The sequence below is a fragment of the Dipteris shenzhenensis genome, chromosome 5 (genome assembly GCF_047967505.1).
Source record: "Dipteris shenzhenensis isolate YYH24624 ecotype China chromosome 5, Dip_SZ_1.0, whole genome shotgun sequence".
NCBI lineage: Eukaryota > Viridiplantae > Streptophyta > Polypodiopsida > Gleicheniales > Dipteridaceae > Dipteris > Dipteris shenzhenensis.
Genome location: NC_141600.1, coordinates 55853324 through 55880787, shown reverse-complemented (window position 1 = coordinate 55880787; position 27464 = coordinate 55853324). Strand labels below are relative to the sequence as shown.

The 27464-nt window shown below is 39.1% G+C and overlaps 1 protein-coding gene and 1 pseudogene across 1 annotated transcript; one reads left to right on the top strand and one right to left on the bottom strand.

The window, feature by feature from the left end:
• The first annotated feature begins 3352 nt into the window (after positions 1 to 3352).
• LOC147902223 (palmitoyl-acyl carrier protein thioesterase, chloroplastic-like) lies at positions 3353 to 27464 on the top strand. The gene is made up of 6 exons (XM_087375327.1): positions 3353 to 3448; positions 25606 to 25739; positions 25820 to 25933; positions 26068 to 26236; positions 26333 to 26401; positions 26989 to 27464. Exons 2-6 carry the CDS (start codon positions 25630 to 25632, stop codon positions 27211 to 27213), a joined length of 687 nt encoding a protein of 228 aa, XP_087231453.1. The 5' UTR covers positions 3353 to 3448; positions 25606 to 25629; the 3' UTR covers positions 27214 to 27464.
• Positions 4379 to 8623, bottom strand: LOC147902224 (uncharacterized; annotated as a pseudogene).

Genomic DNA, 27464 nt, shown 5'->3' with positions numbered 1-27464 from the left:
ATGATGCAGCAAAGTAATAGACATGGAGTTGCTTAATAATGTCAACCTCTATTGCATGCTTAATAGTGATGTGATGAAAACATGGGTGATAAGATACGAGGATGCAAAGGCAAGAAGACAAGAAGAAAGGGCCCTCTTTCGTACCCACCATAGATCTCATGTGCCATACCCTCAGTATCTAAGAGCACTTCCAAAGGATATTCATGTGGATTGGCTACTTGATGAAATGGAGAGAGCAGAGAGAGACGAGGGGATGCATATCACAATGGAAGAATGGGAGTATGCTAGGGGATGCATGAGCAAGGTCAATATATAGAATGTTATGCATAAGTTAGGAGCTTTCAATAATTTAGATTGCTTATTTAATTGATTTTGTCTTGGTGTAGTGTACTATGTTCAATGCTATATGGTGTAAGGGCAAGCATTTTCGAACACAATGGATTGATGATAAGAGAAACACACAAGATTCCAGCATCATTGCTAGCTTTGAGGGAGCTAATGGAGCCATGGATTATTATTGTGGCATAATCCAAGATATTATTAAGCTTTATTTTCAACGATTCTTTGTGCATTAGGGGAGAATTGGGGTCTCAAAAGGGCCCCCAATTAGTGTTTCCTAATTTCAAGGGATTAGATAGGGATTTGAGGTGTACCAACGAGAGTGCTCAAAGGTGTGGGGTAATGCCATGTTGAGGTCGCATGTGCATTTACTCCATAGGTTGTTTCAATTAAAAAAAGGTGGTTTCAATTTGAAAAAGAGAGAAGAAATACCATGGAATTTGAAAAGAAAACCACTTGGATGGGGAGGGAGAACCGTGTGATGCATGTGTTCAAAAATCCAAAAGGGGGGAGAGGGGGTGTGCATTTAATGTATGTGTAAGTGGGGGTTGCAAGTGGGTTTTAAATGGCGGCTACAAGTGGCGACTGTACACGGGTAGGAGGACCATAATAGCCATGCCTCATGCGCTCTTGATACGTGTCCCGGTGCGCCACTTGATGAAGGAGGCACCCACCAAAACTTTAAGGCCTTGTTTGGTGCCTAGCAAGGGTTGAAACCTCAACCACTTGGCTCAAGGTCCCACACTGTTACCACTATACTATTGAGCTAATAGTGACACTCTATTCTTCCATGTTAAATATATTCTAATACTAAAATTGCATATCCATCATAATTGCATGCAAAACCATGTACAGTCTACCAAAACCACCTTACCCTCCATTATGACCCCTCAACATAGGATTGTATTAGGAGAACTAATCTTTCACTAATCCATTCCTTACGAGGCCCTTTTGAGATGCCAATTCTCCCCTAATGTATGTTTTGGATGTAAAGTGGTTTAAGGACGCAGTGGAAAGAGGCCCTAATGCAACAATCAAATGCCATGTAAGTGGCTTTGTAACTATTGATTCCATAAAGTTTTGGCAAAGTAAGAAGAACACACTAGTACTACTGCAACAATGTGAACAGGTATTGTACACACATATAAAAATACTCACTTTTAAATATTTGATACCTTCGATGCAAGGAAAATAACATGATTGTATTTGTGTTTGAATTAGGTTGTCTATCAACCAATGGTGGATAATAATAGATGGTGGCATGTCATACCTATTACGCCACGTTCCAAAGTGATGTATAGTACATTTACTAATATGGAGCGTATGGAGGATGATCATGGCCATGGAGGTGATGATGACCATGATACGAGAGAGGAGGATGATCATGAGATAGGAGATACAAATATTGAGGCCATTACCCATGAGGACGAGCCTACCATTGGTGATGCTGATTTCGATGAGCACATGAGTAGCACAAGTAGTAGTGGGTTGAATGTATTTGTAGATCTCAACACTGGTTTGGATTTTGAAGTAGATAGTTTGGCAAGGGTTGATCTCATTGAGGATGAGATTGAACCGTAGCCCATCATTAATATTGGCAAAACTATTTTACATATTGTCTCATTCTCCTCACCTCACTTGATTTTTGTATATGTGGCATGGGTTTGCAAAAAAGCATTGATATTTTTGTTAAAATTACGTACTTTGGTAATCATGGGCAATGTTTGGAAAGCATTGATGTACATTTATCAGGCTGCCCCAAAATCTCACTTTTTATATTCTTTGTTTTGTGTCTAAATCTGCATCTAATTAATAGTGCATATGCACTAATAAACGTGCTATTAGATGCACTAATAGACATGCTAGTAGACACGCTATTAGACGCACTATTAGACACGCCCATAATTTCTCTATCCAAATAGTGCCTATAGATGCGCCTGTTATTTTACGCATCTATAGTTGCTTTGTGTTGTTGTGAACTAACCTTTTTTAAGAAAGAAGTTAGTGAAGCTACCAAAAGTAGGGAACTCCAAGCATTCTCTTAAGTGTGGATTTCAATTGAATCAGGTGATGTAATGGCTTAACCTATGGACATGTCAATCACTAATACTAGATGTGGATCAATATAAATAAAGAGGTGGAGTGTTTATATTTGTACTAGATGGTACCAAACTATGCTAAGATTCTAGGAACCATAAGGCTCAAAGGCTCTCTCTCTCTCTCTCTCACTTAATTATTTCTTTATTTAAATTAATATATATTTGTTTGTTTGTTTATAAAGGAGTTGGCATCTCCCATCTCCCTCAAACTCTAATAATAATATATATAAATAAATAAATAAATATTAATATCAACATTAGTATTTATTTATGGGTGTTTGCTAAAAAATTAGAATTGGCTCGAGCTAGGCCTCTTGCAAAAAGGCCATTCAAATATATAACTAGCTGACTAATGATATTGTTTATGAGTTTGCATGTGATGTAAACTCATGGTGTACTTCAAACTTGTAACCTACTAATAACGAAGGAGCATCAAAAGACAAAGAGTAAAGTTGAAAGAGTCGAGATGTTCAGCTGAGATTAGCTGAGATTGGGTGAGCTGAGCTGAGAAAAGAGGCCACCTACTCACCAACCTTCTGAATCCATTGATATAAATAAGAGAGGGGTGGCTGAAGGACTATAGGAACACCATAGCAAACAAAACAATAGCAGAAACCATTTCATTGATTTCTCAGTACCGATATGGACGTAATCGCAGATATGTCGTCTTTCTACTCTCGTCCATTCGCTCATCGCACCTTCTCCAGCACCCCTCCGGTCCCCTGCAGGCCGCTTTGCAATGCCCCCCACGTCCTTCTCAATTGCCCAACACCCTCCTCCCACCTTCGCCAGCTCTCCACCCACCACTCACTGCCATTGATGGCATATTGATATCCCCTCTGCAGCCCCTGAAGCAGCCCAAGCGTCGCATTCCATTGCATTCTTTCGGAGCAAGACGTTTTGTGTGCGTGGACAACACGTTGATCTACCGCCAGAAATTTGTTATCTGCTCCTATGAGATGGGATCTGACTACACAACTTCCATTGAAACGATCACAAATCTTTTCTAGGTAACGACCTCCACCCCTCTTCCACTACATTGAAAGAAAGCCTACTCTAATTCGTTCATCACCAGCATCTAGTTGTACACTGCGTAATCGTGGGGTTCGAGGTGCATCTGTTTCGTTGTGAGAGACTAGCACAAGGAACTTTGAGATGTTATCTGTATAGGAAAAAAAGAGGATTCTCTATATCATTTACTAGTTTGAAATAAACATAACTAGTAAGAGTGCAAACTAGAGAAAATGGAACACTTCGTAGTTACCTTATCCGAGACCTTATCTAGGGAATCAATCAAAAAATTCCCTATGCAAGTCAATGCAGGGAATCATTAGAAAATTTCACCATATAGGAAAATTTTCCTAGATAGTGAAATTCATTAGTAATTCCCTACATAGTCTAACTAGAAAATGTTCCAGTTTCCCTAGTTTGCACACTTCCTAGTTATAGTTTAGTAAATGATATAGAGAATCCTCTTTTTCTTTGTAAGACAAATGAGGAAATGCCCCATTTTTCATAGTTTGCAAACTTCCTGGTTATGAACTAGTAAACAATATTGAGAATCTTCTATTTCCCTATATAGGGAGAACGTGAAATAAGTGATTTTGTCTCAGTTATATCATTTAAGAAATGAAGCACTCATGTTTCACATTTTTATATGTAGCAATTTGAGCTCTTAAAGTAAATAGAGCAATAAGCAATTGTTACTATAATTACCTTAACTCACACTATCTACACTAAGATTCAACAAAACCATCAAAAAGATTATGGAGTTCTCTTTAATATTTTTATAAATAATAAGAAGGTAAAAAGTCCATTCGTTATTACAATATTCAAAAGAAAAAGCAAAAAACTTCTACTATAAGAAATATAAGACAACCAAAGAGAGCTAAAAGAGTTCTACATAACAATTTGAAGACTTATTTGAGTCAAGCTAAATGTCATATCAAAATCTCTATATCTTCTAAACTAAGCACATCAGATTTTTCCATGAATCTAACTTTTTGACTTTTAATAAGCCAATGCACAATGTCCCTTATCATAATGTTACTGGCTGGTTTCTTGATGTCTGTAGAGTACTGTTTGAAGCTACTCTCCATCTTTTTAAGCTTCACATATGTACTTTTTAAGGAAAAGTACATATCATGAATTGTGTGGACTCCCATGTATTTCAAAAGTATCGTCTCCATATTTTCCTTTGAAATGTCATCCACCTGAGGGCATGATAACAAAACAAGTGACAATATATTAACCAAATCGAAGCAAATGATTTAAATAATCAAGCCTAATGTAAAAGGCTATTACATACTCTTTTATACTCGCTTGAAACCGTAGTCACCTCCATGTCTGTACCTTGAATATCTTTTAAGTTCTAATTCAAATAAAAATTTGAGATTAAAATCAAGGTATAAAGACTTCAAATCATAGAAAATAAATTCTAAATATAAGAATACCTTGCATCTCTTTCCTTGGAATTTATCACTTCTTTGCACGGTCTTCTGTTCTAAGTGATCTCTCATTTTTTCACTCACCTATGAATGATAAACAACAAGTAGTGTTAATGCCATTCGAAAGAATTATGTAAAGAATACAAGCATACAAAGTACTTGCTTTACTTTTAAAGGGTATTGCATAAACGAACACATTTACCTTTCTCTTTCGTTCACTTTTTCTAGATATTTCATTCGTAGAATCAATCACATTCGATATTGGATCCTAAAAATATGACAAAATTAAATTAAAACTTGTCTAAAAAGAAGATGCTGATCACAATTGAATCAAAGAAAATAGCTTCAATCATAAGCATATCTAGAAGATAAAGGCAATTCATACCTTATCTTCATTTGTAGTGATGTCACCATGAAGCATCTTAGAAAATGTCATCTCATTCATATCAGCATTCGCTTCACCATAAGAATCCTGATATAAAATATTTAAGATAGATGAATTGTGAATAACTGAATGGTTAATAATACTTTTTCATAATAGAAGAAAACTCATGATTGAAACTTACACACCTGATCAGAGTGATAATACTCAAACCCTTCGAATCTCTTCGTCATGAACTTATCTATCTACACAAAAGAGCATATGATTTTATTAAAGAAAACATTTTATATTCTTTATAAAAGTAAAAACGTATCTTTTATTGGAAATGCTTCAACAGCCTCAGATATTGGACATCCTTGTCCATAAAATTCTCCTCCAATAGAAACTAAATTTCCAATAGACTGCCAATGAATTGAATAATCCAAGTAAGATGTCACATAAATTACATGAAAAAGTATAATTTTTTACTAAAAGTAGAGAACCATTCAAGATATTAATATAAACATACCTTCTCTGAAATTGGATTACGTGGAGACTCGTCAATACAAGGAGTAGTTGCTTGAGGCTCCATATATCTCTAAAAAGTTTCAAATAGACATACAAAATGTTATTAAACTCTTATATATCACTTTAAAATCCAAAGGAATGAGAACTTAGTTCAATTGGTATACGATATTCTTATTTTTTCTTGGAAAAACATATCTTTCAAATGCATCAACAACCTGAGATATTGAATATCCTTGTTCATGAAATTCCCCTCTAATAGAAATAGAATCTCCAATAGACTGCTAAAGAGTTAAATAATCCAAGTAAGAAGTGGCACAAATTATGCAAATAAATACAAAATTTTTACATCATGCTAGAGAACCATTAAATGTATTGAACATACCTTCTCTGAAATTGGATTACGTGGAGACTCGTCAATACAAGTAGTTGCTTGAGGCTCCATATATCTCTAAAAAGTTTCAAATAGACATACAAAATTTTATCAAGCTCTTATATATCACTTTAAAATCCAAAGGAATGAGAACTTAGTTCAATTGGTATACGATATTCTTATTTTTTCTTGGAAAAACATATCTTTCAAATGTGTCAACAACCTGAGATGTTGAATATCCTTGTTCATGAAATTCCCCTCTAATAGAAATAGAATCTCCAATAGACTGCTAAAGAGTTAAATAATCCAAGTAAGAAGTGGCACAAATTATGCAAATAAATACAAAATTTTTACTTCATGCTAGAGAACCATTAAATGTATTGGACATACCTTCTCTGAAATTGGATTACGTGGAGACTCGTCAATACAAGTAGTTGCTTGAGGCTCCATATATCTCTAAAAAGTTTCAAATAGACATACAAAATTTTATCAAGCTCTTATATATCACTTTAAAATCCAAAGGAATGAGAACTTAGTTCAATTGGTATACGATATTCTTATTTTTTCTTGGAAAAACATATCTTTCAAATGTGTCAACAACCTGAGATGTTGAATATCCTTGTTCATGAAATTCCCCTCTAATAGAAATAGAATCTCCAATAGACTGCTAAAGAGTTAAATAATCCAAGTAAGAAGTGGCACAAATTATGCAAATAAATACAAAATTTTTACTTCATGCTAGAGAACCATTAAATGTATTGGACATACCTTCTCTGAAATTGGATTACGTGGAGACTCGTCAATACACGTAGTTGCTTGAGGCTCCATATATCTCTAAAAAGTTTCAAATAGACATACAAAATTTTATCAAACTCTTATATATCACTTTAAAATCCAAAGGAATGAGAACTTAGTTCAATTGGTATACGATATTCTTATTTTTTCTTAGAAAAACATATCTTTCAAATGTGTCAACAACCTGAGATGTTGAATATCCTTGTTCATGAAATTCCCCTCTAATAGAAATAGAATCTCCAATAGACTGCTAAAGAGACTTGTCAATACAAGGACTAGTTGCTTCATGCTCCAGATTTCTTTGAACTTTGCTCATTTCGTCCTTTGAAACACAATAGAATACATTGACTAGATCATATCTATATTACAAATATACAGTTTTATAAAATATCACATAATTGAAAAGCCAACTCACATTATTTACAAGGGTCCTCTTCTTCGAGTATTTCCTGCTAGACTGCTTTAAGGAGATCCACCACTTGTATATATCTTCCTCTCTCCAGCTATATTCAACTCCACTAAACTTTAGAGGCACTATCTCATGATGACGCTCATGGATGATGCCTTTAATATGCTGTTGTTCTTCCTTTTTATGCCGTAGATCTATAACAGTCTCTATTCCCTCGAACCACCTTCGTACACGATGGTCGTTTTCTAACAATAGAGAATGCTGGTCTCTAAAGCACTTTTCTAGGAGCTCTTTCCCATATAGCTTGTTCTTATCCCTACTATTCATTTTGGGTGGTTTAAACACCTCATCATATGTAGGTGTAAAACTTGCCCCTGAGATCGGAGGAACAGAAACTTGAGATTTATCTTGCAAAGAGAGACGCTCCTTGTTCTCTTTGAAGGACACATCCTTTGATGCATCTCCCATAGGCATTTTCCCTATATAAAAAACATACATGCCATATATTCAGCCACCTAGATTCTCCAAGTGCATAACATACATGCTTACAAATCAGCCCCTTCTTTCTCTAAATGCAATGAATACAGCCCATAAATTCATAAAACAGTTCTCTTCACCAAAAAATTCAGCCTTCTCCCTCAAATCCAAATGCGTAAATTCAGCCTTCTCCCTTAAATCCAAGTGCATAAAGTCAGCCCCCTCCCTTACATCCAAAAGCATAACATACATGCTTACAAATGCATAACATACACACTTACAATCAGCCACCTTTTTTCTCCAAATGCATAACATACATGCTTACAAAATCAGCATAACATACATGTTCAACCCCTTCTTTCTCAAAATGCATAACATAAATCCAACAAAAAATGACATACCTTTAATTGAACTAACCATGGAATCCATGAGTCCAAGGAAACTTGCATCTTCACTCATCATTTTCTTTAGTAGCGCCGCCATGTCCATGTTGTTGCTAGCCATCTTGATCCTGCACAACATAAGCATAAAAAAGTATAGTTATTGTTAGTATCAAATAAAAACACACAAAATAGAAATAGATGTAAAAGGAAATCAAATACAAATACGTACCAAATCTGTTTTCGAATTCCTTGAATGATGTTAACTTCATGTATCCTAGCTACATGCCTAAGATTGCCACATGATAGGAACTATCTTGGCTTTGCCTTGAACTACCATGTTCTTTGTCTTGATAACATTCCACGTCTCTTTGACAGACACAGAAAACCAGCAATCCTTCCATTCGTTGTCTTCCATTGAGACCTTCCATCTCAATGGCATACGTGAGATCATTTGGTGAGCATATTGTATCAAGATTAGACTTCAATAAAACAATATCATTCTCCTCTAGCCAAGGAGGAATACATCCAATGCAACCAGGCTGGATTAAACGTGTTCTCAATCCTAAATCTTTTGTATCATATGCAATGATACCACCTCCATGCTGTAGAGGAATAAACTTATGCAATAAAGAACTAATTGGCCTTATACAATTCCAGGTGTATGGCAAATATGCATTTTGTAGGACACTCATGCCAGTGGTGCCATCAACATCTAATCTTTCATATCCTCTTTCAACAACAATGTGTTGCCTATAGTAGTGTGCTCCAAAGAATAGTTGCATGTCACCATTATGCTGAAAGGAAAAAAACGATGCTATACATGCTTTCCAGTGTCCCACACTAGAGACTAATGTTGCATCCTCTTCAAACTTTACGATAACCTTATCTTCAATCTTATAAACCTCACCCTTGAACATAATTTTCTTGTATTCTGTTACTCTCTCAATCCCGAATTGAAGATTTTGCTCTACATACCTTCTTTCCTCACTTGTTGCGTATCTAACTTTTGGCTTCTTTCTTGCTATTACAATACCCTTTTGGCCAATGACTATTTGGCAAGGATAGTCGTTCGCATGCAATGTGGCTAAACTCCATAAATGTTTCTCTTTTTCAATGGATGATACATGTATCAATCCTAATGAATGCCATTGAGGACAGTCATAACATCCATGTTTATCTACTAAATATCCATCTGGGACTGAAAGAACTCCATGAAACTCTTTCAACATCCTTTGATGAGGAAACAACCTATCAGCATCTTCTTGAATATGTAGAAAGACCCATGTGAAAAATTTCCTTCGATGATAGTTTGCATATGAAATCTCATTGTCCTTATTGTTTGTTTTGATGCTAGCATATGTTGAGACCATACGCTCATATATCACAACAACACAAAGCAACTATAGATGCGCTTGGTAGATGCGCAAAATAGCGGGCGCATCTATAGGCGTTGCTTTAGTAGAGAAATTATGGATGCGTGTAAATATGTGTCTAAAAGCTCGTCTATTTGCGCGTAAATTACCGCGTCTACGTGCACGTCTGACCTGAGAAAATACGGGCCCGTCTAACATCCCATTTATTAGCGCATCTATTTGCATGTGTATTTGCGCGTTTACACTAAGAATCAGATGCGCATTTAGACGCGTATATAGACGCAAACCAGAGAATACAGAAAGTGAGATTTTGGTGTACATCATTGCTTTCCAAACATTGCCCATGATTACCAAAGCACATAATTTCTTGCAAGCCCACATATACAAGAATTAAGTGAGATGAGGAGAATGAGACAATATGTAAAATAGTTTTGCCAATATCAATTATGGGGCTACGGTTCAATCCCATCCTCAATGAGATCAACCCTTGCCAAACTATCTACTTCAAAATCCAAACAAGTGTTTAGATCTACAAATACATTCAACCCACTACTACTTGTGCCACTCATGTGCTCATCGAAGTCAGCATCTCGAATGGTAGGCTCGTCCTCACGGGTAATGGCCTCAATATCTATATCTCCTATCTCATGATCATCCTCCTCTCTTGTATCACGGTCATCATCACGTCCATGGCCATGATCATCCTCCATACGCTCCATATTAGTAAATGTACTATACATCACTTTGGAACGTGGCATAATAGGTATGACATGCCACCATCTATTATTATCCACCATTGGTTAATAGACAACCTAATTCAAACACAAATACAATCATGTTACTTTTCTTGCATCAAATATTTAAAAGCGAGTATTTTTATATGTGTGCACAGTACCTGTTCACATTGTTGCGGTAGTACTAGTGTGTCCTTCCTACTTTGCCAAAACTTTGTGGAGTCAATAGTTACAAAGCCACTTGCATGGCATTTGATTGTTGCATTAGGGCCTCTTTCCACCACGTCCTTAAACCACTTTACATTCAAAACATACACAAAGAAGTGTCGAAAGTCAAGCATAATGATATCTTGGATTATGCCACAATAATCATCCATGGCTCCATTGGCTCCCTCAAAGCTAGCAATGATGCCGTAATCTTGTGTGTTTCTCTTATCATCAATCCGTTGTGTTCGAAAATGCTTGCCCTCACACCATATAGCATTGAACATAGTGCACTACACCAAGAAAAAATAAATTAAATAAGCAATCTAAATTATAAAAAGCTCCTAACTTATGCATAACATTCTATATACTGACCTTGCTCATGCATCCCCTTGCATACTCCCATTCTTCCATTGTGATATGCATCCCGTCGTCTTTCTCTGCTTTCTCCATTTCATCAAGTAGCCAATCCACATGAATATCCTTTGGAAGTGCTCTTAGATGCTGAGGGTATGGCACACGAGATCCGTGGTGTGTACGAAAGAGGGCCCTTTCTTCTTGTCTTCTTGCCTTTGCATCCTCGTATCTTGTCACCCATCTTTTCATCACATCACTATTAAGCACGCAAAAGAGGTTGATACTATTATGCAACTCTGCGTCTATTACTTTGTTGCGTCCTTTTCCTTGAGGCACAATAGAGGTCATCCTTAGGTCTTCATTATCTCTCCATAGTCGTGGGAGAGAGCAATCCACATCAACAAGAAACTCAGAAATATATACAAGTGACTCTTGTACCAACCAACCCTCGGCCATGCTACCTTTGGGTCTTGCATTTTGTCCCACGAAGCCCTTCAAGGTCTTCATGAAGTGCTCGAGGAAGAACAACCATCGTGCATGTACAGTACCGCATATAGCAATCTCATCCACCAAATGCACTATGAGATGTAGTTGGCTTGTGAGAATAGAACGTGGAAATGTCTCCTCCACTAAACAAACCGCCTCCACTGACATAACTCGAGCATTCTCAAGCGTGGTGGGATCTATTTCCTTTGAGCTCACATACCTCACAAGCTCACCCATCTTGTAAATACAATCTTTCATGTCCTTCGATGCACTACATGAAATGCTAGTAGGTAGTATGAACTGAACCCACGAGGAGGTGGTTTATTAGTTGCTTATAGCTATTCACTCACAAATTTGAAAGGAAAAAGTTATTATGCATATAAAATACTTACTTGGAGCATCTTGTGCCAATCATGAGATTTCAAGCCATATAATTGCTCTACACCTCTTTTCTTGCTCTTTGTAAAGGCTCCCTTCAAACACCTCATGCATCCAGTGGGAGTACGAATTGTCAAGCTTCACGCATCCTCCCCGTGCTACATAGATCCTCCCTTATGCCTGCTAAATCTTGTGTCCCATTCAAATGCTCCCAAATGGTAGATGCCACATTCTTGAAGATATGCATGGGATCAAGCAGGTGATTGATCTTGAGATGGGACCAATATGGTAAACGATAAAAGATGGAGTATCTAAACAAAATAAAGTGTTAGCGTGCAATCTTTACTTTCAACCAATATAGCAAATCTTTACTTCCAGCCAATAGTTACAAACCCTTACCGGCTCATGCCAAGTGGTGGAGGAGTCGTGGAACCGTCCCAAATTCTCATCCAATCTCCCGCGGTGAGTGATTGTGGGAGGACTTCATTCCAAGGGGCAACATATCTAGGATGATCAGGTGGGAGAAATCGATGGTGATTCTCATAGATGACCTTATTCAATGCGTTTGCCCGTGAGGCAACTAGCGAAGGATCACGACATGCATGGTAACCCGATGTAGTGGGACCTGAACAATAGATGCAATTAAGAGTGGAAGGTGGGTTTAGGGTGCCACATCCTTTGCCTATTCATAATTTAAAAATGCAATGCTTACTTGAACACTCGCCATAGCCTGGGAAGTCATGCATCGTCCACATCAAGACTGCTTTGTAGTTGAAGTCTCGTGATGAGGGAGGCCTACTCACATCATGCACCTCGATACCTCTCCAAAGTATCTCTAGCTCATCAATCAAAGGCTCCAAATAAACATCAGGGTTTTTGACTTTATGTTTCCCTGGAATTAGAATGGACAGCATGACATGTCCTTTCTTAATAGCCATAGAGGGTGGAAGATTGTAATTCACCAATACCATTGGCCATACACTGTAAGACATGCTTTTGAGACCAAATGGGTTCACACCGTCCATACCCAACCCAAGTCTCAAGCTCCTAGGTTCTTTCTTAAAGCTTGGCCATGTGTCTTCAATATGCTTCCACGTAGGAGAGTCCACGGGAGTTCTCCACTTGCCATCAGTTGATCGATGGGAGGAATGCCATGACATGAGCTCTGCAATAATAGATTTGCACTTGAACATATGTTGGATGTGAGGGATTATGGGAAAATGTCGCAATACCTTATGAGACATGTCCAAGGTTTTGAGATCTGCTCTATATCTTGCCTCTCCACAAGTAGGACACTCTCTTGCATCCTTATGTAGTCCACGAAACAAAATGCAATCATTGACACATGCATGGATGCGCTTGTAATCTAATCCTCCAAGAGAGGTCACATGTTGCCTTGCCATATCTCTTGAGGTCGGTATTTTATTCTCCCTTGGAAGCATTTTACACAATAGCCTGCACGTGAAGACCATAAATGAGGGAAAGCGTTCGAGTAATTGACCCACTAGCAAAACTCACCATGTTTGCAAAATCGACTTTAAAGCTTACTTGAGTAATGCATTCAAACTTGCATTGCTCCATCCATAGATGGTTTGCAAGTTTAGTAACTCAAGGGAGGCACGTAGAATAGAGAATGTGCACCCCTCAAACAGTGGAGTCAATGCTGCGGTAAAAAGATCATCCTACTCCATGCTATTATCCCTCCCTTGATGGACATATAAATCCCGCACCATATCATCAAACACCTCCTCCTCCACGGCTTCATGAGGTAATGGCGGAGGGCTACTATCACCATCACTCCATGCATCCGTAATGGTCCCTCCTAAAGATCCCACCTCATATCGCCGACGCTTCGCCTCCTCACGACGGGCATAGGGTAACATATGCGGGTGTGGCACTACATCCTGTATCAAATTAAAACGGGATCATAACTCAAACATATGAACACCCATAGGTATCTCAATCAACCTTAACTTACAAACCCTTACCCTGTTTACGGTCACATCCCATTCTCCATACTTTGAGATATGATTGAGTGTAATCCTGCGTGCACGATACATGTTTCCTCGACATCGATCACACAGAAATTTGATTTTTTGCTCCAACCACATTTTGCGATGGTGGATACGGAGGGATTCATCCTCACTGGAGCTACTTGTTGAAGACGGAGACATCCTACAAACAAACAACCCACCAAATTTGCTCTTCTTCAAATGTTTAATTTAAACTTTGTGTTGCGTCTATCGCCGCGTCTATAGTCGCATCTAACATCGCGTCTAACAGCGCATCTAGATGCGCGTCTACTCATGTATTTAGACGCGCCTATAGACATGCTATTAGACGCGACTATAGACGCGGCTTTTAAACCTGCTTTTCGGCGCGCCGCTCACTTTGCTTTTCTTCACATTACTTAAACTTCGCGCGGCTTGCTTCCTTCTTTATTAGCAGATCCATAGTTTCGAAGCTTAAGAGGGAGCCTCCCATACGTACTTCCAAGCCTACACTCAGGAGAAAGGCACCCACACTTACTTCTAAGCTTAAAGGAGAGGAGGACGAACAAGGAGAAGAAGAAACTTTGAAAAAGAAAGAAGAACCTTCCATACCTTTATCCAAGTAAGTCTTTTTGCAGTTGATCTTGTTTGGAAGTTTGCTCTCTCCAGTTTTGTACTTTCTCGTATCCAAGAAGCACATGATTTGGGTATCAGTGTCACGTTTTTGTGTCTGGCGTAATGTCCTTTTCTACTTTTTAGAAAACTCGTCTGTCGGAGGGCGTCTATAGGCACGTCTCAGGGCGTGTCTAAAAGCGCCTCTACAAGCACATCTAACCGCGCGTCTGGCTTGTTGCAGACACACACAGACACGTCTATAGACGCTCTGTTAGATGCTCTGTTAGACGAGTAGCTAGACGCTCTGTTAGATGCGTCTATAGATGTGCAAATCAGGCGCGTCTATAGACACGCTCTGATAGTAAGCCTCTCTTTTCTTCCCCTTTCTTCTCAGCTCATCAGTAATAGATTGTTTTCCTTTTTTCTAGTTCAACATGTGGCCAGGAAGCGAGAATCTATTTGGAAGGACTTATATAACCTTTTAGGGCACCCTCCTAGTCCTTGGAGTTATACGGGTATATGACGGGTACTCTAAACACTCCCCAGGAGTCGGCACTACAGACTCCAACCCACCCCACACCGCCTGAGATCACCCCAGCAGAGTCAGCACAGCCGTCTTATGCCCCTTCTTATGCCCCTTCCCCCATACCATCTTATGCCCCTTCCCCCATGCCGTCTTATGTCCCTTCTGCCATCCCGTCTTATGCCCCTTCCCCCATGCTGTCAGGAGGTCCTTCTGTCTCAGCGAGCCATCGACATACTCTTGTGCCATCGAGACTCGGTTCTCCAGCTACGAGTGGTCACCGTAGTCCCGTGCAGTCCCCAACTACAAGTGGCCAGCATACGAGCTCGACACGACAGGATAGCAGGCGTAGTAGCAGGGAGAGCGGTGGGGGATGCATGGCACAGTGCTTTGGGCCATGTGGCGGTGAGGAGGATGATGATTCAGATGTTTAGACGTGCCTCTGGGTGATGGTACGATTTATTATGACATCACTCAGACAGGAGGCATCTTGATGGATGTGCGGGGGAAGGACATCATGGCCTTCATGCACTCTATAATTGCTAACAATTATAGAGATTGCTTTATCCACTACAAAGACCACCCAAAGAGGTTGGCTGATGAGACCCTCGCTACTGTTCACTCTAGGTATCCTAACTCCCCCAATCGCCAGCTCACAGATAAATGGGGGAAGTCAAAGATTGTTACGATACTTAGCAATAAAAGATCTTCGCTTAAGAGGCAGGCACTAGCGGAGCTTGCCAGGCTTGAGGCAGGTCAACCACTAAGGGGCCCGCCCCACACCGCTCACAAGCGTGAGTGGAAGAAGGCAATGAAGTCAGCGAGGGAGGACCCCAATCTGCAGCACGTGGAGGCACGGAGGATCCAGATGGAGGAATATGGAAGCGCGCATTTTGGAGCAGGGGGTGTTGAATCATGGGAGGCCCAATTTGTAAGTATCGATCTCAAATTATATTGCTTATGTAGTTTATTAGGAGGTTGGTTGTTTCTTTGTATAAATCCCTCCACAAAGTGTGTCGCGGTCATGTAGCTTGAGATCATGGGCAGATACCCTACTCCAGTGGAGATAGCCTACCACCGCCACCATCGCAAAGGAGATACATGGAGGCACTTCTATGATGACGGGTTGATTACTGAGGAGCAGTATACCCGAGCTACTGGAGCGGCCCCCCAGGTATTTGAAAGTAATTAAATAATGCCAAAATTATAAGTAAATATTTGATTTTTCATACATTGATATATGTTGTCCCTTGTATACAGGGCCATGCACAAGACGATGAGGAAGACGAGGAAGGAGGCACAGAAGGGAGCGCAGAAGGGAGTGCAGAAGGGAGCGTGGAAGGCAGCGAGGATTAGTCGTAGAAGTAGTGCTAGCTACTCTTTTTTGTACTTAAAGCCACTGGCTTGGCTTCGTGCCTCTTGTATATAGACTCCTCTTATGTTTTGTACTTGAAGCCACATGACGTGGCTTAGCTTCCTTATTTTTTGTACTTGAAGCCACATGACGTGGCTTAGCTTCGTGCTATATGTATATACAAGCACTTTTTGAGCTTTCAATTTTATTGCGTTTTGGAGTTGTAATATTTTATTTGGAATTGTAATTAAAATGCGGTTGGCTGTAAGAATTGAATTACACAATGTGGATATGGGATTCTTGTAACTATATAGCATACACAACATACACAGTATTCTGTAAATTTTCGTTTTTTTTTTAAAAGCGCGTCTATCAGTGCGTTTAAAAACGCGTTTATATTTGCGTCTGTCTGTTCGACTTGCATCTATATGTGCATCTATAAACGCGTTTATAAGCGCGTCTATTTAAGCGTCTAACTGCGCATCTATATGCGCGTGAGTCTAATATATGGATGTGCAATTAGACGTGGGTCTCCAGACTCGAAAATAGACGCGCAAATAGATGCACCCGTAAGTTTTTTATTTAGTTCATGAAACGCGTCTGTGCATGCATCTATGGGTGCTTTGTCTTGTTGTGTATGTAGCACCAAAACCCATCGTGGCTGCCATGTCGCAAAATGTCATCAAGAAATTCTCCGAAACCTGCAACATGCTCTAATGGAGCTGAATTTCTTCCAATCCACTCTTCTGATCTTACTCTCCAAGAAGCAAGCAATACCCTCAGAGTGTTTATGTCTTCTTGAGACCAGCCATTACTTCTAGTATAGTTATAAAAGGCATGAGCAATATCTATGATCAAGAGACCCAAATCATAGAATTTCTTAGGAATACCTTGGACTTCACTCAAGACATAAGGAAGACACCATTGTACGAACTTTTGTGTTTCCTCTACCTTGTAATTCTCAAAATACTTGCTAGGAAACCTTGGCCATCGACCATATCGGATGGAATAAGGTGTGGCCAATGTCATTCTATGAGTTGCTTCATCGATTTCTTTCTTCACTCTATTGTCGATGTCTCTCATTAAAGAGCTCATGTACTTTGAAAACATATTCAATGCTAGTATGTGCATAGAATTGTACACAAGATCAAGAGATAAATCGAACCCATAAAGATCATATAATCTCCATAGACATGATCTACCTGAAAGACCAGCCTCTTTGAGAATGTCTTCACGTTGCGTTTGAGTGCTTGCTCACTCTCCAAGAAGCAAGTCTCTCAACATATCTTTTGTGGACCTCTTGGCTGGAGCATATCTGAATTGGAATCTATTTTGGTGATAAAGGTATCGACTTGATCCTTCACATTCTAAAGTAGCTATAGGTTTGTCTCTACAACAAAAAGCTTGGCCACCATCTTTAAAAGCTCTAATCTTACATTGAGCTGGATGATCACCAGTCACCATCATAAGCATAGCACGTGCTTTGAAGGTTTGGGAAAAAGAGCTATCACGCCCAAAAATTAAAGGCATTGGATAATTGAAATCTATATCAATTCCATCTATGAACAAACTTTCTAATTCATCTATCAAAGGTTTCATAAAAACATGAAACAATTTGCTTGAGCTTCCTATAATTTTTTTGCAACTAAATGGAATGAACAAGACTGGTATCATAACATAAAAATGAAACTGCCATACCATAAGCTAATAAAAGAAATATTGCCATACCATAAGCTGATAAAAGAAACAATGGCATTCACATAGGCACAAACACCAATGGAAACATCCATAAAGCATAAAGCATAAAGCATAAAACATGCATAAAGAATTAGGCATATAGGCATTCACATAGGCATATAGACATATAGAAGCATAGACTAAAGAAGCATAGGCAAATAGGCATTCACATAAATCATACACTTAATAGGCATAGAAGCATAAACTAAAGAAGCATAGACTAATAGGCATTCACATAGGCATATAGACATAGAAGCATAGACTAAAGAAGCATAGGCAAATAGGCATTCACATAAAGCATAAACTTAATAGGCATTCACATAAAGCATAGCGATAGGCATTAAGCATAAAGAAGGCATCCATAAATTTAAAGAGTCCATCCCTAAAGCATAAAGCATAAAACAGGCATATAGAAGCATAGACTAAAGAAGCATAGGCAAATAGGCATTCACATAAAGTATAGAAATAGGCATTCACATAAAGCATACACTTAATAGGCATAGAAGCATAGACTAAAGAAGCATAGACTAATAGGCATTCACATAGGCATATAGACATAGAAGCATAAACTAAAGAAGCATAGGCAAATAGGCATTCACATAAAGCATAAACTTAATAGGCATTCACATAAAGCATAGCGATAGGCATTAAGCATAAACAAGGCATCCATAAACATTTAAAGAGTGCATCCATAAAGCATAAAGCATAAAACATGCATATAGAATTAGGCATATAGGCAGTCACATAGGCATATAGACATATAGAAGCATAGACATAGGCATACATAAACATAGATGCATAGACATAGACATTCACATAAAGCATTCATTAAATAGGTATAGAAGCATAAATAAAAGCATAAAGATTTTAAACATGAGCTTTATATTATACATTTAAAAACAAAAGCATTCTAACAATCGTAGACTTAAACACGAGCATTATATTTATATACATTTTAAAAACTAAATTTCTTCCAATCTACTCTTCTGATCTTAGCATACATGCCTATTTTAAAATTACTTTAAAATTAAGGAAAAGTAAAGGCACGCATGTAATTGGAAAGGTTTACTTTAGCATGATAGGCATAGAAGCATAGGCATTCATTAAATAGGCATAGAAGCATAGACTACATAGGCAAATCGGCATTCACATAAAGCATAAACTTAATAGGCATTCACATAAAGCATATACTAGCATTCACAGAAAGCATGTAGAGACATAAGCAAGCATAGACATATAGAAACATAGGCATAGAAACACATAGACATATAGAAACACCCATAGAAACATAGGCATAGACTATAGCATAAATAGCATAGAAGCATATAGAAACATAGGCAAGCATAAACATAGGCATTCATCAATGGCAAAGAAGAATAAATCCATAGAAGCATAGACTAAAGAAGCATAGGCATTTAGAAACATAGGCATAAATTCAGTAGAAACATAGATCCAATAAAACATTGTGAGCTACATCTAAAACCTGGTGGTAACAATGGCATTCGCATAAAGAAGCATAGACTAGAGAAGCATAGACATATAGAAACAAAAACTAAAGAAGTATAGGCATATATGGAAGCACATAGATATGGATATAGATATGGAAGCATATAGATCTATATAGAACATAAAGCATAAATAGCCTAGAAGCAATGAGATATAGAACCATATAGAAACATGCGCAAACATAAACATGTTATCTGTATGCCTCAATTGCTTCGAGAGACAAATGAACTATTTCCAAATAAAACATAGAAGCATAAACAATGGCATCTAGCATAGGCATATTGAAACATAGAAGCAATTGTTTAACTATTAATTGACATAGGCATATAGAAGGATAGGCAATCAAATAGGTATATGGAAACATATATAGAAGCATAAAGAAACATAGAAGATAGGCAATCAAATCTCTCGTTGATTATAGAAACTATGGTTTCTAATGCTGGAAGAATATTGGATTGATGCAGATGAATACCTCGATATACGTTACTACCTTGCACTAGCTATCGATTACCGCGCCATCGCTGGGGAGCTCCACGGTATAATTTCTGCTACTCTGCTCTGGTGCTCTGCCAGTACAAATGCAAGCTAATTCTGTGCACTGTTGCTCTGCTCACGGGCTCGCCGCCACGCACGAAATATGGTTATAATAGGTGCTAGACCAATCGATTAAGGTGCTGCTAAGGCACACAATACCTAGCTGCAAGATATGACGCGGGCCGGGTATACAGTAGCTACGGGACACGGGTCGGGTATACGTACAGTAGCTGCTAGCTATACGTCCTGCAGGTCCATATGACGCGCGATGCGGGCCGACGGGTACAGTAGCTGCTATAGGCTAGGGGATCAATGTCCATTCAAGCGGGGATCGAGCTGAGAGCTACTATCTACCTACAGGTCGTCAAACAGCTGCAGTACATGGCCATGGTCGAGGTTTGGCACGGTACTCACGCGGTACGGTACCGGTGCTGTGATATTGCTTTGCAGCTGCTCCGTCGATCGACGAGTCGACGACGACACTAGTACCAGCGATGACAGCTTTGCAGCAGATCGACTCGATCAAGAGTCACGTACCACGATTAGGGATCAAAGCTGTAGGAGGCCAGGGCGTGCCGTGTGCAGGGAGAGTACAAAGCATGGGTGAGGGCATAGAAAGCTCACAGGCATTAAGCACCGTTTAGGAGCCGTTTGAAGGTGGAGGACCGCTGGCAAGGGAAATATTTGGGGGGTTTTTTTTTCATTTTGGCGCCTTCCCCCTTTAACCCTTCCCCTTCAACCCAAGTACCATCAAACCCACCCTTCCCATGCTCTTTACCCTTTTAACCCCCTTCAACCCAAGTACCAAGGACACCTAACATGTCTAAATATATTAGACATTTCAATGCTACAATTAAGCGAAATTCCAAAAGCTCCCTTTATTTAATCTTGGCCGAATCATATCTGTTGATGACGTCCATATTAATAAGAAAAAAGTACAAGCCATTAGAAAGTACGTGATTCTAAATGGCATGCCATGCAAAGTGGTGTTAGGGATTTGCCGATGAAAAGTTCTTCAAAGATATGCCAGTTTAGTAACTTTCAAAATGGGGTGAAAAGCAAGAAAGGCACATGCCATGCGAAGTGGTGTTTGGGATTTGCCAATGAAAAGTTCATCAAAGATAAATGGCTATCACTCAAATGTGCACACCGATTATATGATGCTAGATGCATTGTAAACATGGACCAACATTCATTAAATATACATTGACCAACTCCCTAACCATAATATTTTTATCCAAAAACGTATTGATATATATACTTACCAAAGCCAATACAAACATCGATCGCATCATTCAAAACAACTACTAGTATAGACAATCCTAGAGCATTTCAAAAGCTTGCTAAATTTGGCATCAATGTTAATTTCAATGTTACTATTTAATGCAAGTATCCTTCCCAGAAGTTAGCAGAAGACCTTCAGATTCAATTCCATTATTCAATTCCATTACATCATGAGTTATGAGCAACCATTTCAGAGGGGTCGGAAACCCATATCAATGAAATGCCTAAAACCATTTTAGTTTCACCAAGTGAAACCTCTGTTTCAGGCCCTTAAAGGTTGACATGGGGGGGAGAAACTTTGAATTGAGGCAGTCTGTTTTGTTATTAAGCAGTAAGAACATTTATAGTTTCTCAATAGAGTTAGTTATGTTCTAACTTCTTGATATAAGGTGTGTACCTTACTCTAAGAAGAAGTTGAAACTTGGATATGCATGGCTTAAACTTTATCATGTCAGGATGGACAAATCTTTTTACAAACCACCTAAAATCACATTGAACATTGAGAGACGGCCATACTTAAATTTGATATTCTCTCCTTTCAAAGTTATTTTATTTTATGAAGATTACCACCAACAAATGGTGAACAATGCATTTAGATGATGAAGATAACAAACAAACAGAAAACCAAAACAACATACAAAGTAGCAATAACTTTTATTGTATCGTAGCTTTGCATGCATCCACCTTAGTGGGATCATTTGATAAGTTCATCGAAGACTTACCTTCATGTCACCGATACATACACCCAAGATTTCCCTTGGATAGACCCACCCTAAATGTCGAATCATTTGATCAGTTCATGTATCCCTTCCATGCATGCATCCACCATAGTGGGATCACTTAATAAGTTCATGGATCCCTTCCTTGCATGCATCCACCATAGTGTGATCATTTAATAAGTTCATGCCAACTTAACTTCATTTCTTAGATGCATACACCACGACTTTCCTTGCATAGACCCACCAAAATGTGGGATCATTTGATAAGTTCATGTATCGCAACTTTCATGCACTCACCATAGTATGATCATAAGCTCTTTTGATAAGTTCATGTACCCACCATAGTAGAATCATTTGTTGAGTTTCATGTATTCCTTCCTTGCATGCATACACCCATCAAAATAGGGGATCATTCATTTATCATCTTGTTGTGCACTTGCCCGAGTTGCTACAGTCCTACAAGAGCATGAACAATGGGTTCAACTGCTCGATGGCACATATCCTCATCATGTAGTCCATCAGAGCAATTGTCATCTTCTAACACATCCCCAGCTACAATAAGCATATCATGCAAAAATGCAATGTCACTATACTCCTTGTGACCAACTTGGGCTTCGGGTTTAGGAAGTTCTTATCGAGGTATTGCCATGTCACCGATCCAGACACCCAGATTTCACTTGCATAGACCCATAACAATGTGGGATCATTTGATAAGTTCATGTATCCCTTCCATGCATGCATCCACCATAGTGGGATCATTTGATAAGTTCACCAATTGCCCCTTCATTGCATGCATCCACCATGATGGGATCATTTGATAAGCTCTTTTGATAAGTTGATGCATCCACAATAGTGAAATCATTTGTCAAGCTGCATGTATTCCTTGTTCTTTGTCTTGATATCTTTCCATGTCTCGTTGACAGACACACAAAACCACCAATCCTTCCATTTAAATAGTTCATTCGATGAGTTCTATTTAATTTGTTTCGTTGGATAACATATTGTGTAATTTATGCAACATGCCACTATACTCCTTGCGACCAACTTGGGCGTCAGATTTAGGAAGTTCTACTGCCATTGGCCTTTCAATCGATCAATTGCACACTACCCAAGGTAGATAGATATATAGTACTTGAACTTATGTTATAGGTCTCTGCTAGGGGTCTCACATGGAGTGATGAACCATGGTCTAAGTGCATGTACACCATCTCCAAGGATGTACTCCCGAATGCAAAAAGCACCATCAATAAAATCAGACTATCTAGCAACATGCCTCACGCAATAGCCAAGCAAAGGAAGGAGTTCTTAAAAATTCGGATGTCGATGTTAGAGCCAAGCCACCATGCAAGAACATCCAAATACCTCATCTCACTAACCACAATGGACTACAAGCACATAGAGAACCACTCATTATGATCATACCAATCTGGACCTGTCTCCCCACTAGGACACTCAATGTGTATATGCATGACATCCACTCCAATCCAACAACTTCGAAAACCTAGTTGCTATTGGAACCCTTGCATATCTTGAGCCTGAGCATCTAAATCCATTGGCCTGCAATGAGGTGGAGAGATGTGAAAGAAGTGCAGTGACAAACTTATGGGTGCGCTTGGTGGACTTGACCAACCTGAAGTGCTAGCTTAGCTCCACCATTTGGTAATGACTAGCAAGACATAGCAATCCCACATCCACTTGCTTCTTTATGGATATCACTTCTAGATGCAACAGGGGAAGGGATGTCACCTTGCTGTAGGTCATCATACAACAGAGCGCACAAATCTTGGAACAAAGAAATGGGCAAATGGAAGTCTCATGGAACCTAGCCTCGTCTCCACATGTGAGTTGAATATAGTGGTTCTACAATTTCCAAGCTCCATGGCTTGATGTAGAAATCAGAGATAGTTTGCAAAGGCTCGTGCTTTATGATGAGGTCCATTAGCGGTAACTTCATGTGGTCGTGGATGAAAGAGAACGACAGAGGAATGGGAAAGGAGAGGTCACAGGTGGGTGTCGACGACGAGCTGTAGATTTTTTGGAAGAGGCTGCACACTCTATATTGCGCAAGGATGCCATGGCAGTGGCTCCTTTTTTAAAGGTCAACAAGTATGGCCAATACTAGAGTGGCCACACCCGTCAATTTGGAAGTTTGAACCATATGGAGTAGACATCTATTGGAATAGAGGCCATACTCTAGTCTATGCCATAGCATGGGTCTATTCTTGCATGTCCTTGCAATAAATGCCCTTCCACTAGTGTAAGACGTCTGTATGACCCTCCTATTCCTAACAATATTACTACGGTGTAAAGTATGTGTGGCTGCATGTACTCCAAGCACAACAAACTATCCGCCAATCCAGCTCGTCCGCGATTACCTAGTTCATCAAACTACTCAGTAGGCATGAGTATGCTCTTAGGAATGCATCATATCACATACATATGCATGGTCATAGTAACATTCTTCATGAATCATAGAAACAATGAAGGACTACATGCCAAAACTGGGCCATTTGGAGAAAATATCACGTCCCTCCATCTTAGCCACAAAGAGAAACTTACAACTTTTGGTCCCAATCACATTGTGCATGTTGCCATTAACAATATTATATTTACTTCAATCTAGAATGTAGGGCCTACTTGCCAAAATTGGGTGGTTCAATCCTTTCAAAATATTGTTATATCAGTATGTGGCTTCAATACTTGCACATGACTCTATCTCATTCACAGAGAGAAGCTTGTAAATTTTGGCATAAATACTTATTTCTACTTGGTGATAGTAATATCCTTATATGTAGGATTGACCTCAAGTAAGTCATCTTTATTACGTCCATGTATTTTGGCTCCATTTAATGTGCACTAAAGCAATCAACCTAAATTTTAGAAATCCCTCAATGATGTTTTCTAATAAGAAAGCCATCTTTTATATTTGTGTTATCTTTTATATGTCAAATTTAATATTGACATTAAAAAAAAGCTTTTATGTATAAGAAATGTGTGTTTGGTTATTTATTGAGTGGCCATTTGTTTTTCTAGATTGACAAGAAGCTTTTCCTATATAGTAGATGTGATAGAACTTGCTAATAGCCCTTTAATTTCTTGATGAAAGAACTTTCCCTATGTAAGGAATGGAATTAAACATGCTATCTTCTAATTTCCTAGGTGACCACCTCTTTTCCTAGATAGGGGTATAAGTTTTTATCTAAAGAATTAGATTTCTAGGTACCACACTTCCTAAATGACCACCTCTTTTCCTAGATAGAGGTTGCATTTTATATAGAGAATGAGATTGCCTAGATACAGAATTAGATTTCCTAGTTACCACACTCGTCTAATTTCCTAGATGACCACCTCTTTTCCTAGATAGAGGTTGCATTTTATGTAGAGAATGAGATTGCCTAGATAGACATACCAGAATGCATACTTCTATCTAGGAAATTTCTCTATTTTACCTAGTTTGAGAGGTTTCCCCTATATGGGAAACAGTTACAAGTCCCTTGTGAATATATAGTGTGTGTGACAAATTCATGAACAGTGACACTTGGAGCTACATTGCTCGCAGCCGATGCTCATCCCTTTATGCTTTTTGTTGGATTTGTTTGCAGGAAACGTCGCTGAACCATGTTGGCATGCTGGATTTCGTGGGAGATGGAATGGGAAGGACGCATGCAATGATGAAGAACGGACTTATCTGGATTGTCACTAGAATGCACATCCAAGTGACGCGATATCCTGTCTGGTATGAGAAATATATTTTAAATTGTCGAGGATTCAAAATGTAGTTCTTCAGAGAGGAGCAATGAGAATGGAATTGTGCAGGGGGGATGCTGTTGAGATCGACTCGTGGGTTAGCGGCTCTGGCAAGCATGGTATGCGGCGAGACTTCTTAGTTCGTGATGAGTCCAATGGTCAGATTATTGCACGAGCAACCAGGTAACGTACTGAGGCTGCAGCATGCGGGGGTCCTCTGTGCTCAGCACTCATATGATCGTGCACTTTGATCGGAAAACTAATTATGCGTCTTTCAATTTGCTTGACAATCTGGATCTTGGCGTATACGTATACAGCAATTGGGCCATGATGAATCAAGAAGTGAGAAGATTGTCCAAGATGCCGGATACTGTTAGAGATGAGATTTCTACCGTCTTTGTGGATAGATCTGTTTTGCAAGACCAACCTTGTAGGAAGATACCGATGCTGGACGACTCTGCTCCCTATATCAAGAGTGGCCTGGTGGTAAGTGGGTTCACGTCTCAATCTCGTGGTTCTTTAGCTAGTGCTACGATGATCTACCTGAGCAACTAACTGTCTTCGCCTACGTGAACCGCGCAGCCACGGCTTCAGGACCTGGATATGAATCAACACGTAAATCACGTCAAGTACATAGGTTGGCTACTGGAGGTAAAGCCCGGCCTTTCTTTTCTCGCAAAATAATACCGTAAAGCTCTCCACAATTAGAAGAGACCATGAATACGATTGAGAGCAATGCCCTGTGCGATCGCGATAAGGAACTTTATGGCAAAAGAATTATATACGAGGCAATGGGTGGGATGGAATCTAGAAGTGAGGACGTGTGTGTGTGTGTGTGTGTTTTTTCACATGTGTGTGTGTGTGAGAGAGAGAGAGAGAGAGAGATTTCACCGTGTGGGTGTGTCCATCACATGTTTTCTTAATTCACACCATCACACGTTGGCTAAACGCCTCATAGAGGGGGCATGTGACTTCAATTATATCTCATACACATTAACATATTTTCCCCATATTTTGCTATCTATCCCCCCCTTTTGCAAGGGCGATGTGTGAGAAAATTACCATATATCACATAAATCTAATCACATTTATAGATTAAAAGATAATAAATTTATTTTTTAGACCATTTATGCAAATCTATCAAATGAAAGATGTTATACTCATCTTCTTTTTCATTCACATAACTCATTGACTACTAGCTTATTGGTGTGGGTTAACAATGACTTGCATGAATGTAGAGTGTTCCAAAATGGTTGCAGGAGTCGTGTGAGCTTACAGGCATAATGCTAGAGTATAGGAAGGAGTGTAGTTGTGAAGATGTTGTGACCTCTTTGATGAGCCCAGAGTTTCCACTTGACACTTCACTTAGCATGTATCACCACCAACAAGAACCAACCACAATGACTCCTCATACGTCCAACACCATTGCCACAGGAGGACCAAAGACGTTAATGCCACTGTAATTCATACACCTCTTGAACTTGCAAGGTGCTGGGCCGGAAGTCTTGCATGGTAGGACAAAGTGGAGGCCCAAGAATTTTCAATGAATCTAAATGTGGCCCTTGACACTACACATGTAGCATATACATAACCGAAGTAGCCTATGAATAATTGTAACTTTGAAAGTCGATTTCCATCTCAGTTTTGTGGGGGTTCATCACTACAACATGTAGCAAATACATACCCCAGGTAGCCTATGAACAATATAATGTTG

Excerpts from the sequence above, each read along its gene's own strand:
- LOC147902223 (XM_087375327.1), top strand. The coding sequence starts at position 25,630 with ATGCTGGATTTCGTGGGAGATGGAATGGGAAGGACGCATGCAATGATG. Across the intron at positions 25,934-26,067 it reads ATTATTGCACGAGCAACCAG|CAATTGGGCCATGATGAATC; the intron begins GTAACGTACTGA and ends ATACGTATACAG. Across the intron at positions 26,237-26,332 it reads ATATCAAGAGTGGCCTGGTG|CCACGGCTTCAGGACCTGGA; the intron begins GTAAGTGGGTTC and ends TGAACCGCGCAG.